This window comes from Agrilus planipennis, unplaced genomic scaffold (genome assembly GCF_000699045.2).
Source record: "Agrilus planipennis isolate EAB-ADULT unplaced genomic scaffold, Apla_2.0 scaffold4, whole genome shotgun sequence".
Classification (NCBI taxonomy): Eukaryota; Metazoa; Arthropoda; class Insecta; order Coleoptera; family Buprestidae; genus Agrilus; species Agrilus planipennis.
In genome coordinates, this window is record NW_020442463.1 from 305,447 (window position 1) to 320,461 (window position 15,015).

General features: G+C 32.6%; 2 protein-coding genes across 3 annotated transcripts in view; one reads left to right on the top strand and one right to left on the bottom strand.

Annotated features, from left to right (window-relative positions):
* Positions 1 to 4,374: 4,374 nt before the first annotated feature.
* LOC108736858 (hepatic triacylglycerol lipase) overlaps positions 4,375 to 15,015 on the top strand; it is a 20,294-nt gene continuing 9,653 nt past the window's right edge. For both annotated transcript variants that reach the window (XR_001937782.2, XM_018469445.1), the window contains exons 1-4: positions 4,375 to 4,478; positions 12,275 to 12,490; positions 13,573 to 13,997; positions 14,144 to 14,381. Coding sequence is in view for 1 of the 2 variants with exons in the window: in XM_018469445.1 (XP_018324947.1) it covers positions 12,430 to 12,490; positions 13,573 to 13,997; positions 14,144 to 14,381 (724 nt within the window). In the remaining variant the exon portion in view is untranslated. The remainder of the gene's footprint in view (positions 4,479 to 12,274; positions 12,491 to 13,572; positions 13,998 to 14,143; positions 14,382 to 15,015) is intronic.
* LOC108736840 (nucleolar protein 9) lies at positions 8,346 to 10,846 on the bottom strand. Its single transcript, XM_018469428.2, has 5 exons — positions 10,621 to 10,846; positions 9,717 to 10,567; positions 9,532 to 9,660; positions 9,133 to 9,474; positions 8,346 to 8,671 (listed from the first exon to the last, which is right to left on the bottom strand). The coding sequence occupies exons 1-5, from the start codon at positions 10,799 to 10,801 to the stop codon at positions 8,408 to 8,410; spliced, it is 1,767 nt and encodes a 588-aa protein (XP_018324930.2). The 5' UTR covers positions 10,802 to 10,846; the 3' UTR covers positions 8,346 to 8,407.

Sequence of the window (15,015 nt, forward strand, 5' to 3'; positions counted from 1 at the left end):
CCTTAGATTATTTCACTGATGAGAAAACATTCGCTGATATGAGAGATAGATCATGTCACAAAACAACAGCATGCTTATATATATACAAGGTCGACAAATTTCCCTACTCCTTCGTTAACGATTCAAAAAATGATACAATGTGCCACATCTTTTACTTTTGTCTCCTTCCTACTATTTGTCCTAAAGATAAAGCATCTGTTGCGGTTTCTTGTAAGGCTAAAGTTCTATTTTGATTGCGTACAAACCCGTTACTGTTTAATTTTCAATGCAGTCCTGTTGGAATTGTGGAAGGAAAGCACATGAGACATGCTCGGGGTGTAATACGGCAAGATATTGCGGATCGTTTTGTCAACACAAAGATTGGGATAACCATCATCAGATGTGTTCGAGAGAAAAAACGAGATCCTTAATAACTACGATTAATTCTTCGTCTTCTTCAACTTCTTCTACTACAACCACTCCATCTAACGGCTGTACAACGGCCATAAGTCAACAGCAAGTTACCCAAACCGACCAGCAAATCAAATTTAAAAAGTGACATGCCAATAAAAGAGATGCCAAGACTGCAAAGTACCTAAATGTGCAATAAAAATAGTACGACTTTACGTCTTTTCTAGTCCATCATAGTACCTACACAATGTAATTATTATTTAAATATTTATTTACATATTACTAGTTTTTTTCCTAAAGTACCAAAATAATATTTTTTTATCATTTTTGCGGCAGCTCATAATGAAGCGCCCAATATCTATGCCTGTGGGATGGAGATGTTTTTTTTTTTCAATTTTCAAGTACTTCTCTCGTACAGATTAGTAATAGTAATTAATTGCTAACAGTTCTGATAATTGATTTTATTTATATTTAGTGTTAGTATGTACCATGTGTTTAATTCTGATCGTACAAGTGATGACTCTAAAACAAAATATTTAGTATAAGACCAGTGGCGGCTGCGTATGCGCATGGTACACTGCGTGACTGCATCCATTATAACTTTATAATTTAAAATGTTTAATGCAGTCAACAGCAAATTACTTGTGTATGTTTTTCTCCGAATATATGCCCTCGCGTTTTCCTTATGATGCACCTACTACGATTTTTCCACTTTAAGTTTTGAAAGGTTTAAAATATTCATGAATATCTATTTCGTCCCGTTCAAAGTAATACCCACCTGATATTATACGCTTCTGCCAACGTTTTTTTCTCTCCTCAATGCAGTTTAAAGAATCATTTTTTGTTCAACTTCTCCTTCGATGTCATCGTTATCTCCTCAATCGTAGCGTAACGTTGCCGTTTTATGGACCTCTTCAGTTTCTGCAACAAAAAAAAATCACAAGGGGGGCCAGATCTGGGAAATACGGTGGATATGGCATTATTAGGGTGTTGTTTTTTGGCCAAAAATTCGCGCACAAGCAGGGGTGTTATCATGGTGCAAAAGCCAATTTTCGTTCTTCCACAAATCCGAGCGGTTCTGGCGGATTGCTTCGCGCAAATTGCACATAACTTACAGGAAATATTCCTTAATGTTCTACCTGTGGCAAGAAGTTGAGCAATTTTGGTACGAATTTCGCGGCGACCCGTCTCATGCCCAAATCATTGGTAAGAATCGAATGGCAGAAGTAAATCGATCTGTTTAGGTCCTCAGCAACTTCTCTAACGGTGATTCGACGATTGGTCAATACTATTTTCTTTACTTCATCAATATTTTCGTCTGTTGTTGTCGTACGGCACGCTCTTCGTCGTTCACATCTTTTCGGTCCTCTATAGCTGCACCATGGTAAACATTCGGAATGTGTCCGCGCACGTAATTTTGTTTTTCACACAAAATTTGATACAGATTCTTTGATCCGTTTTTTGGAATAGGCAAAAATCGAAAACGAGCCAAAACACGTGCAAGCAAAGCAGCTGTCAAAAATTAGCTGAAAATTCAACTTGACCAAACTTGTCGGTATAAGTTAGAAAAATCCAAAATCGAATATACGTAACCCGCGAAAATTCAAAATTCGTGATACTTTTTGAACAGACCTCGTGTATACAATAAACATATATCACTATAGCGACGTTTAAATGTAAGGTACTACTACATACTCATTCGAAGACAGTTTTGCTTGACGCTATATTGGCCAAACTAAAAGACCTTTTTACGTAGGAATCCGTGAGCACAAAAACGACTATAAAAAAGCAAATTCTAAGTAGCCCCTTCCTACAAAACCTCACTTATTAGGTATGTATTGAAACTGGTTTCAAGTCACAAGTTCAATTTCGACAGTTCCAGCTTCTTACCATATACCACAACTGTTTCAAACGTTTATTTTTAATAGCATCCTTTATTCTAATTCAAGGAGAAAATGCTATGATTTCTCGATCGGACATAGAAAACAACCTTGTAGGTAACAATTATTTACATCTACAACAAAATAAAAAATTACTTACCCAATGCTAAAATTAAATTAACTGTCTCTTCCTTTACTANACAATCAATTGAAAGTAAAACTAACAAACCTAACTTTTCAGTTACTATAAATCTAACTACCTAACTATTAAAACACACATGTTTAATTTTCCTTTCTTAAGTATAGATACAACAATGTACTCAAACTATGTTAAGCAAGAAATAAAAGGCTTATTTATTTATTTATTTATTTATTCTTTTATCTGTACATGTGTATTTTGTAATACTTTTTGGGGACTCATGTACTTCGACGGTTTGCAAGCAATACATTGTGACAAAAACCTACTAAGTTTACACTAGTTAGATACTTATGTGATATTTCTTAACACAGACGCTATGAATTGCAACCTTGAAAAAAACTCAAATTAGAAGCGAAACGTCGGTGCTGACTTTGTTATAATAAATATTTTTTGTCCCTAATCGGCGGGTTTAACAAATTACATTGTGACAAAAAACCTACTAAGTTTACATTAGTTAGATACTTATGTGATATTTCTTAACACAGACGCTATGAATTGCAACCTTGAAAAAACCTCAAATTAGAAGCGAAACGTCGATGCTGACTTTGTTATAATAAATATTTTTTGTCCCTAATCGGCTCTGATTATTATTTTACTATCGATTTTTAAGATCATTATGCATTAATTTCTATAACCGAGAGTTGAAGTTGCTCACAGTGTACGACGGTCTAGCATAACTAATCTGCTATACACGTTAGGCGTAGTTTCCGTTATGCGATGTTCACACTATCGAGAGTCTACTGTAGTATTTTTTATTTTGGTATAATACTGGGGTATAGACGTAAGCTTGTGCCGTTATGTACCAGCCGCCACTGTAATTGATATTTCCTGTCTGTCTCAAAATTTTACAAAGTTATTTTACTTCTCAGTATCTAATAAATTAAGAGAAAGTTTGTGCAATATCACAAATTTTAATATTTTTGATTCGATAATTGTTTCGTTTCATGAAGTACCTACAATTTCACTAAAAAAAAGAAATATTTCAGCAAACATCTCAGTTAATTATTATATTTAATAGTTTTGCTAATCATTAACGATTAACAAAGTGTCTCGTTTTAAATACATATGCATGTACCTATTACCTATTTTTAAAATAGCTACCTTTTTCAAACATTCCTTCTTTAGTGTAAGTAAACGGATTTACAAATTATCGATTTATTAGTAAATTCAAAAATGTAAGTGTTAAGTGTTATCAAATAAAGATGAAAGGTTATTATATTTGATAAGCAAAAACTCCTGACACATTTTTTTATGTATGTTCTAGTCATTTGGTGTAAATTTGTATTTATATTAATTTTTTGTTTATTTACTGGCTGTGAAAATTTATATACGATTGTCTGTTTTATGTTACTTCAGTATCTCTCCTGCGTATGTAAATGTTGTACCTATACTGTTTTCTTTAACTATTTATTCGAGTATTTATTAAAACATTTCGTAAACCTCCCTCCTANAGGAAGGGAGTCAGACAGGGATGTACACTGTCACCGCTACTTTTTAATCTATACATCGAAGATGCGATCAACATCATTAAAGACAGTACACCTGTAGGGATAGATATACAGACGCAAAAGATTAGTATGCTTAAATTTGCAGATGATATAGCAGTATTAGCATCTAGCAGGGATGAGTTAGAGATAGCTTTAAAATACGTTTAGTAATACATTTTTAATTTAGTTTTTATTAACTTGATATTGTTTTTAACCACACTGAATTTAAGGTTTTTACAGAATGCGTAATTATGATTCTTTAAACCACTTTACAAGCAATCCAAGTAATATTCACCCTGTTCATGAAGAAATTAAATTCTCGTGTATATACCACCGGTGATACACTGTTGATTTGGGTGTTTTTTGGTTGCCTATATATAGATACTAAAAATGCGGTATAATTGAAAATACCTCACGATATCTCTGTTGAATATTTTTGTAATTTAGTTTGTTCGATTCTGAAATTTAAGATATTGCTTCTACAAAAACTTTAATCTAACTAACTATCCAAGTTCTAATTAGGTAAGTGTGACATTTATATTAATAAAAATGGTTTATACGACGTCTTACAATAATATTATCCAATGATCCAAGAATATTTAGGTACGACTGTCAATTCAGTAATCTGATCATTTTAAATTTCAGTAAGTATTATTCCCTTTAAAAATAAAGTTACTACAAATATAGGGACAATGCATTTGCAAAATTCTATTTTAAACAAGAAAGTGCACTTTTTATATATTTCATATACCTACATATATTTAAATATGCATTTTTTTATTTGGATTGGAAAATAAAATTTGTAGGAATGTTTTTTGGTTTCTGAAAGCATAAAAACTTTATCACTTGTCTTACAATTAAACGATTTTACACTTTCTATACGTAGCAGTAGATATTTTTCGTATTCTTTTAATTGAATAATTCACAATATTTCACATAGATCCAACAATAATGTGAATTTAATTACCTAGTAATCAAATGTATTTTACGATTTGTTTTACAAACAACCCCCACTTTGAGCTGATATTACATAACTAATGTGTGTTCAGCGTACCAATCGTTTGCTATTTCGAATAAGTAATTAGGCTAATTATTTTGTAGTTATAGAAAATCCTTTTAATATTTTGATTCCTTACAACTTCACCTTTTTGTGCGCCAAGGAGAAAAGATGAAGTTATGATTGGTAAACGTTCCGCCCCCACAAATAAAAAGACAAAATGTTAGGTAATAGTGGTTAAAAGTTCCCCGCCCATATAAAAAAAGAGGAAAATCTCAACAGATGGTCGTCACCCTAGCGCTTACTACTAAAAATTTTTATAGTCTAGAAAGTCATCCTTACCCACCTCACCTTACCGGTCGACGGTGATTTCATATACTCAATATTCATTTGGGCTATCTGACTAGTCACCCCTCCAACCCCCTTACACGTTCTCCTCCAGCCCAGTGAGGATTCATACTTCTTCACATTCACCTGATTCTTTATTCAACTTTCTTCAACCACCAGGATGGTGTCGTCTTACAACCGTCTAACCCTCTTTCTAATGATTGACGATCCCCTCATTTGCACATTAATCATTATTTATTTCATTATATGATTTACGGAGCCGAACCATAGGTTCAACCATAATGGGGGGGGGGTTCCATAAAGAGAAGCCAGACTAAGACAAGTCCCTGAAAGAGGGCAGCAGCTCTTTCAGTATGCAGGTTGGCAGAAATCACGAGGAGCGGTATGGCACTCTGATACACAATACTGCGATGTGGAAGGCATCAAGAAACTACCACATTATGATTCTGAGTAAAACGTACATTACAAATTAAATGATGGCGTCGTCTGGGGTAAACCACTACGGACGTAAACTAGTCCCCCATTCGGATGTCCGGGCGGGGACCACCTCGGGAGATGTCATCAATAAGTGCAATAGGGATAGGTGCAATATTTCACGAGTCGGCGCGTGGACAATGAGACAAGTAGAGAAATTGAAAATTTTAAAAATTGGGATGAATAGATTAGAATTAGATATAGTAGGCATTAGTGAAGTCTGTTGGCCCGAAGTCGGAGACTTCTGGAGTGAAGACTTTAGAATAATACATACAGGGTCGGTGGAAGGTAATTCAAGGGTGGGAATTGTAATGTCTAGGAAAGCAGGGCAAAGTGTAGTTAGTTATTTACAAAACAGCGATAGGATAGTTATGGTTAAATTAAGCTCGAAGCCAGTAAAAACGGTATTAGTGCAGGTCTACATGCCTACATCATTCTACAGTGATGAAGACGTGGAAGCGGTGTAAGCAAATATAGAAGACGTGTTAAGTTTAGTGAAAGGGCAGGAAAACCTAATTATTAGGCAATAGAAATGATAGGGGAGATAAATTGATAAAATTTTGCGATAAACGTAACTTAACTATAGCGAATACTTTATTCAACAATTACACTAGGAAGCGCTATACGTGGCAGATGCCAGGTGATTTAGGGAGATATCAGTTAGATTACATACTTGTTAGGCAAAGATTTAAAAATCAAGTGAAGGACTGTAGGAGTTATCCAGGAGCAGATATAGATAGCGATCATAACTTAGTAGTTATGAAGACCAATCTTAAATTGAAAATTCTGAAAAAGAGGAAAAGTAGGAGACGTATTAACTTCGAAAATATAAAATGTAACGAAACGCGTGATAGGCTAGGTACAAGGACAGGCGAAATACCAAAGGAGATAGGAGAAACGAATGACAGGGTCATAGAGACAGAATAGAACTGCATTAAAACGTGCCTAAAGTTAGCAGCTACAGAAATACTAGGTCTTAAACAAAACGAAAGTAGGAAACCCTGGATAAGAAATGAGCTTGTAGGATAGAAGAAAAGCGGAAATACAAAAGCAGGACAGACGAAGAAGGGTAAAAAAGATATAAAGCTATAAAGTGGGAAATAATTAGAAAGTGTAGGGCATCTAAGTAACAGTGGATTGATAGAGGAGGTGTAAAGAAGTAGAAGAAAAGTGTGGAAGTAGGTAAAACCGTTGAGGCCTATAATATAATTAAAACGAATTTTAGAGATGTAGGGTACAGTAGTAATAATATAAGAAACGAGGCAGGGGTCATTATGATAGAAAATGAGGAAAAGGCAGATAGGTGGAAAGAATATTTACAGAATCTATACGCAGGCAATGAGTAAGGATATATATTAGAGAAAGAAGATAATGTGGAGATAGATGAGCTAGGTTATCCTATAATGAGAGAAGAGTTTGAAGTAGTATTAAAAAACTTAAAGAATAATAAGGCGTCAGGTGTAGATGGGATAGAGGGGGAAATTCTAAAGCATGCACGACAAGAAATTACAGATCGTATGTTTAAGCTAGTTAGTCACATTTACGAAACGGGGAAAGCCCCAGAGGATTATGAACGGAACGTGGTAGTAACCAGACCTAAAAAGAGAGGCGCGGATAGGTGCGAGACATTTAGAACAATCAGCTTGACTTCCTTTCACTCCGTCAAAAATCTTAAGTACAATTGTACAGAGCGGGGTGGAAAAAAGGGGCGGAAGAATTATTAGGGGAAAATCAATTTGGATTTAGAAGAAATAGAGGAACACGAGAGACCATTCTAGCTTTACGTGTAACAATAGAAAAAATGATAGAAAAAGGAAAGAGTGCGTACATAGGATTTGTAGATTTAGAAAAAACATTTGACAATGTTGAATGGGACAATATGTTAAATATACTGAAAAATGTAGGGATGACTTACAAAGATAGAAGAGTGATACTTACTTTGTATTAAGAGGAACAGGCAGTTATACAGATGGGGCTGCAACATAGAGAAGTAAATATTAGGAAGGAAGTCAGACAGGGATGTACACTGTCACCGCTACTTTTTAATCTATACATCGAAGACGCGATCAACATCATTAAAGACAGTACACCTGTAGGGATAGATATACAGACGCAAAAGATTAGTATGCTTAAATTTGCAGATGATATAGCAGTATTAGCATCTAGCAGGGATGAGTTAGAGATAGCTTTAAAATACGTTTAGTAATACATTTTTAATTTAGTTTTTATTAACTTGATATTGTTTTTAACCACACTGAATTTAAGGTTTTTACAGAATGCGTAATTATGATTCTTTAAACCACTTTACAAACAATCCAAGTAATATTCACCCTGTTCATGAAGAAATTAAATTCTCGTGTATATACCACCGGTGATACACTGTTGATTTGGGTGTTTTTTGGTTGCCTATATATAGATACTAAAAATGCGGTATAATTGAAAATACCTTACTAATGAGTTTAAATTAATTATCAATCATTTAATTGAATAAAACGTTAATGAAAATAAACATCTTTTATTCTAGCAAGAGATTTATTGTTCTTGGGGCACAATGAATTATAAAAAAATCATTGTATTATAAAAAATTTTTATATTAAAACAATTAGACACTATAAAATAAATACAACAAAAATTATTTGAATATTTCAATTAAACAATTCTTTGTTTTGTCTTTACTTTTATTAAGTGAACTGGTCCATTCTTCTTTATTACGTTTGAATAAAGTTAAGTTTATTCGGCTGGCAATGATCCTTCCAAATTGTGAATTAGACCAGGATGCATCCTTTTGAGACAATTCGTTCATAATCATCAGTTTCATTTTCAAAGTGGCAACTTCCCATAAAGCATCAAAACTTCTAGAACCATATTTGGAAGACACCAACTCTGGATAAGTTCCCTAACAATATAAAATCTGTTTATTTACTAACCGGGTTACAAAGAATATACAGTAGACTCTCCATAGTGTGAACATCAAATAACTAAAATCCCGTATAATGTGGCTAGCATATTAATTATGGTAGGCCATCCTTTACCAGAAACAAACGAAACCTCCGCTTGTAGAATAAAATGTCCACTGGTCTTAAAATTCGACCACTGCTGTGAATCCTCGATATTATTAGTATTTTTCTAATTGTATTAAGTTGGCGGATGTTTTCAATGAGTATGTATTATTTTAAATATAGCATTTGTTAACAAGAACTAATATGAACTGTTCATTCACACTACTGAGGGTCAACTCTACATGCAGTTCAATACTAAACACTGTATAAAGAAGAACAAACTAATTGCTAGAGTTTATAGATTTTTGTATTATTATAAGAAACAATTTCGTATTAGAGAATTTGTGTATCATTTCACCTGCATTTTTTTAATAAGTTTTTCCCTACTCTTCTCTCCTACATATGGACTTTTCACATAAGAATCGACTATATGGCAGCCCATACTGTTGGAAAACATCCCTTTCAAATCGTTCGAATCAAAACTTAATATACTGTTGACCAATTTTATGGGTTTATTGAAATTTAGCAGTAATTGAGCAAGCAAAGTTCCATGTAAATTAAATTTTTGTTTGTCCAACGATGAATATTCACTTTTATCATTTTTGGTAATATCTTCAAATTTTTCCCATTTTGAAAGACATAAAACTATGCTGTTTTGTCTTTCTAGTGGTTCAACACAATTAAATAGCTTAAAAATTGCCTAAAAATATACGCTTTAATTAAAAACTAACTAAATTAAAAATAAAACTATTTTTACCATGATAAAACTGCCCTGTTTGGTAGACAATCGTTTACAAGCATTCCCCAAGGACAAAATGACTCCAGTATGTTGTTTACTGGCTATTTCTTCAAGATGATCAATTAATTCGTCAAAAATTGGTTCAAACTAAAATGCAATAAACAGTTACATCTTTTACAAAAAACAATTAATAAAACTATTACTTCTGTTTTCTCTTTGCAATTATCTAACAGTTTCTGAACGGCAAAGTTTGTATTTCTCTCTTTTGCAAGGAAAGCCAATTTAGAATAAAATAATTTGGCATATATTTGAGTAAATATTTTCGAAGTAGAATGTTGCAAGAAGGTTTCCAATAAGGCTATAACAGGTTTTGGATAAAGTTCATTTTCATAAGAATTTTCTTTAGTTTTTTCAAATTCAACCACAAAACAGTCATCTACTAATTTTTTAAAATAAGATTTTAATAATTTAGGATACAATTTCGCTACTGATTTAATAAGTATTTGAAGTAAACCAGACGTTAAGTCATTATAAGCCAAATCCAAAAATTGAGGCCATGTCACAATTCTTTCTGCATAATCTTTAATAATTGCTTTGTACTCATCAGATATTTCAACTAAATTTGATTCAGTTTCGATTTTCTTATCTATACTCATGTTTTTATTTTCACTATTATCTGTGATCATAGCAAAGGTTTGTAAAACAGTCCTTATGATGTGATTTGCATAAGTGTCCCATACAAAATCTTCTAGATTGTTAAGAAGAAATTTTGCAACCTTCAGAACAAAATCTGTATATTCTTCATATAATTCGGAGTTATTTTTTTTAGCTGTTTTCTTGTAACATTGCAAAAAAATTGTTTCAACAACGTGACTAGCAAAAGTATCAGTACAAGATCGCCTCAAGTCTTTTGATATAATCTCTATAAATTTGTTTATTATAGAGTCACTGGCAAATGGCAATAACGTCTCTATAACTCTGCAACCAACTTGGTTATAACAGCAGTTCTCCTCTTGGTTTTCCATTTGTTCAAAAACATTACATACAAACAAGTCTGAAATTGTTACTAATAAATTTCAAAAAATTCATATAATAAGAATTACCTACTTTTCTCTTCGTTATTTTCAATTTGCTTGAAGTGTGTAACAATTTCTATTAAATAATTGTACAGATCTGGCTCTAGTTGCACCCCCCTTCCATAACAACCCTTTTTACCATATTTTTTTGCGTTTGTTATAAACGACTTTTTACGTTTGCGAGTAAAACGTTTTACGGGTGGATTATCCATTGTTATTTATTAATTCCTCTTGGACTAAAACTTTTAAATTATAATTTTATAAAAATGTAAGTGTTAAGTGTTATCAAATAAAGATGAAAGGTTATTATATTTGATAAGCAAAAACTCCTGACACATTTTTTTATGTATGTTCTAGTCATTTGGTGTAAATTTGTATTTATATTAATTTTTTGTTTATTTACTGGCTGTGAAAATTTATATACGATTGTCTGTTTTATGTTACTTCAGTATCTCTCCTGCGTATGTAAATGTTGTACCTATACTGTTTTCTTTAACTATTTATTCGAGTATTTATTAAAACATTTCGTAAACCTCCCTCCTACCTTTAATAAATTACACAATTTTTACATTAAAGCACAAAATAATAAATACGTTTTCGTCTTACACACACATGCTCACCTACATACTTAATACAAATATTATTTCTTGGCTATTTCATAAAAAATGCACACAAGGCGATTGTTATGGTTTTTTTTTAAACTTTATCTTCTGCTTACTCCGAAATAAATATTTTAAACTTATTATGATGGTAATTTTTATAAACAATAATAAAGCTTGTTTATAGTTCTGATTAGACAATCTCTAGTTCTTTGATTGTNTTCGGTCGTCTTCAGGCTAATGAGAATTACCATTATAATAAATTATCGATATATTTTATAATAATGGGAAGCACAGATTGAAATTTTTTTTGCATTTTCACCAATTAATAACGATAACAAAATAAATAACGATCACAGTCAATTACTATACATTAACGTGTAGTACCTTATTGGTTTTAATTATTCTGAGAAATCCAATAATGCGACGATAAAAATGTGCAAATTTAAAAGAAATTTAATCTGCCCTAATTCAAAATGTTTTATTTTCTCCAGTATATTTTATCTTAATAGAAATTTTAGTGTGAAAATTGATTGAAAGATATTTTTTTGCAATATAGTATACAGATGGGTTAAACGTTTTAAAATTGAAAAATGTTGATGCATTTAAATTTTACATAAAAATCGATGTATTACCTAACTGTGGTTGTTGAGTTTTAATCTATTTTAAAATATAAAGTGTCCACAATCAACCATATTAAATTGTAATGAGATAATAGCACATGCAAGTTCAAGAAGTTATTTTTATTTGAATACTAGATGTACGAATAGATAATTTTGAAGTGCTTTTTGTATGCAATTGAAAATGTTGATACATTTAAATTTTACATAAAATTTTATGAATAACTGTCGTTAAGTTTTAATCTATCGTATTATAAAATCTACAATCAATAAGTTTAAATTATAATGAGATAATAGCACTTGCAAATTCAAGAACTTATTTATTCAAAGAAAGATTTATTTTCGTAGGAATAGATAATTTGAAGTGCTTGAATATATAATTTTTTCCGCTCACTAGTTCGCGTAAACCTGATTTTATTATGAATATAACTGATTGATAATTATCAACCTTGTATAATTTTTATAGAATCCTAGACAGCACTCAAGAAAGCAAGACCTACGGTAACATATACATAAATATAACAAGATACATCCAATTTATTCAAAACCTTAACAGTGTGGAAACTGGTAGATTGACAGTATCCTAGAAATTAAGCTGGAATAGGTATCTACCTAATAAAAATGTACACAAAACTCGTTTTGAAACGAGTACTTTTTATTATCGTTTTCTGTTGTTTAACAGGTGAGTTTAATTTCTTTTAACATCAAATGAATGGTAGTTGTAAATCATTTACAAATTACCTACAATAAATAATTACTTAATTACTTTAAGCATCTGTGATGTATGTCAATAATTGTCATGACGTAGTCTGAAACACAATTATTCTAAAAGTAGCTTCTCAAATAAAGAGTGGGGTGAATAGAAAGGCGTTTTTGAAATGAGAAAAGATGAAAATAATGAAGAACAAAACTCCTGTATGTCCCTTGTACCTATTCTGTGGCACCATCCTGTTGTGTTAATTCTTCAACGTGTCAATTCTGGAATAAAAAAGTTTTCCAAATATCCGCCAGAGGTTACAATTACATACAGTTGCACCCCTTACATCTTCGAGAAAAAGGTCTGATCGCTCCGAAATCACTTACTGCAAACGGTGAAGCGGAAACGTTGATTCTGGTCATGGGGTGGTTTTGATATGTATTAATATCGGCATTTCTGTTAACAAAATCACTCATGATCAAATGAAAATTACCCTTACCGATCAACATTAGAAATAGTTCATTTTCATCTTCAAAAATTGTTTGTTTTCTCTCTGCGGTTTGCAAAGTACAGGCGTTGCTGAATAAGATTTTCTTCCATGATTCTCACTTATTAATTGTTAAAATAGTCGTTTCTAGTGTTTAATTTTTAGTAATAAAAATTTTAAGTGAGTGAGTTAAAAAACAGTTGAGTTATTTTCATTTCTGAAACGTCGTTCCATTTTGCTCCATCAACATAAATCATTGTCTATAAGATTCTGTATAGAAGTGTTTGTGATTTACAAATTAAAAATAAATTCTGGTAATAAAACGCTGCTTCCTATCGTTTCATTAGTATGAGTGGCGAGCTTCTTGAGAGGTAAGACTGGATGTGGACTGTCCAGCATCGGAGATGGAAGGATCTCTGAAGAAACTCACCACTCCTGCTGGGGAAACGTTAGGGAGTAACCCCAAGCGACGACGTCCTTTGGAACCGAATCAGGATAGCATCAGTTCACTAACCGACCGCAAAAGCCATTACCAGTTTGTCATACAGTAAAAGGCAAAATTTGTTTTCTCTTACCTTAGGATTATCCTTTGCATGGGATACCAGAATCCGTCAATATCTTTACACACCTTCAAACCAAGAAAACCCATTTCTATTAAGAGATAGTGCCTTACATACGGTCGATCCGTCTCTCGAAACAAAAATTATAATTCATGGATTTTTTGAAAATGCTGATCGGTATTGGCTACGAAATATTCGTAGGGCTTATTTCGAAAGGGGCAACTATAATGTCATATTGGTAGACTGGTCATATTGGGCTATTTGGAGACCGTTTAACGCTATCAACAATATACCTAATGTCGGATTAGATGTGGGCGATGCGATTCTTAAATTAGTTTCATCTCAAGCACTAGATATTAAAAAAGTTCATATTGTTGGATTCTCGATGGGAGCACATGCTGCAGGATTTGCAGGTCAACGAGTCTATGAATCCTTAGGAACAAAGGTAGCTATTCTATTTGAAGCATTTACACTTCATAGTATTTACTTAATACGTCATTAGGTACGTAAAACTTAAATTGTTTTAAGCAAAAAAAGGGTATTATCATTCATTCTTATAGGAATTAAATACATTTATATATTATCATTTAGATTACAAGAATAACAAGTTTAGATGGTGTAGGACAATATTACAAGGACGTCAATGACACTGAACGATTAAGTTCAGACGATGCCGATTATGTTGATGTTGTCCACACAAGTTGGGTTGGAAGGCATGATCCATATGGGACTGTTGATTACTATGTTAATGGTAAAAATTTCCAAAAAGGTTGTCCAGATATTTTAACATTCGAAAGAAGAAGTATTTTTACATTTTTAATCGATGCCGGTAAGTTTTGGTACACAAATGCATTTCATTTTAAAAGATTTTTTACTCAAAATTGAAACAGTAGCTAAATATAATTTTCACACTCTTTTTGTTCTTTGGGAAACTGTTTCGCACCGTTGAGAAGTACAAAATTGTCTGAATCCATTTTAAAATGAATTTACAAAAAGCAAAAGTAGATCCAACTAACTACAATTTATAAATTTTTGAATCATTTTTAAACCTTTGCAAGAACGTTATATGTATTATAATTATTAGTTATACATGCATCTACATTTAAGTGCATATGCCACGTAGGTACATGCAAACGCAGAAATCGGCCATTGACGGAAATTTATACACACAGGGCGTTGTGAATTTCTTTACGTATTTGTTACTTTGTGGGCATTTGATTTTACCAACAGCGCGTTTTTGATGATAATGGTAATTTCTGTGATGAAAAACTTTAAAAAACTTTTGGGTGTTTCATTCCCACCAGCCAGTAATGCTGGTGGGCGAGCAGTCCCTCCGGACTACGCCGGAAGGTAGGGCGGAAGGCCCTCTTCAGTCTGCTTTCAGGAATCGTGGGAATGGGTGGGTGGTGGTTCGGGTGAGAAAGATGAGACGGACGAAATGAAGACAGAAGAGAATGAAAGAT

Coding starts and splice junctions, on each gene's coding strand:
- LOC108736840 (XM_018469428.2), bottom strand. CDS start 10,801: ATGGATAATCCACCCGTAAAACGTTTTACTCGCAAACGTAAAAAGTCG. Junction 10,568..10,620: donor TGAAAATAACGAAGAGAAAA/GTAGGTAATTCT, acceptor TAACAATTTCAG/ACTTGTTTGTATGTAATGTT. Junction 9,661..9,716: donor ATTGCAAAGAGAAAACAGAA/GTAATAGTTTTA, acceptor ATTGCATTTTAG/TTTGAACCAATTTTTGACGA.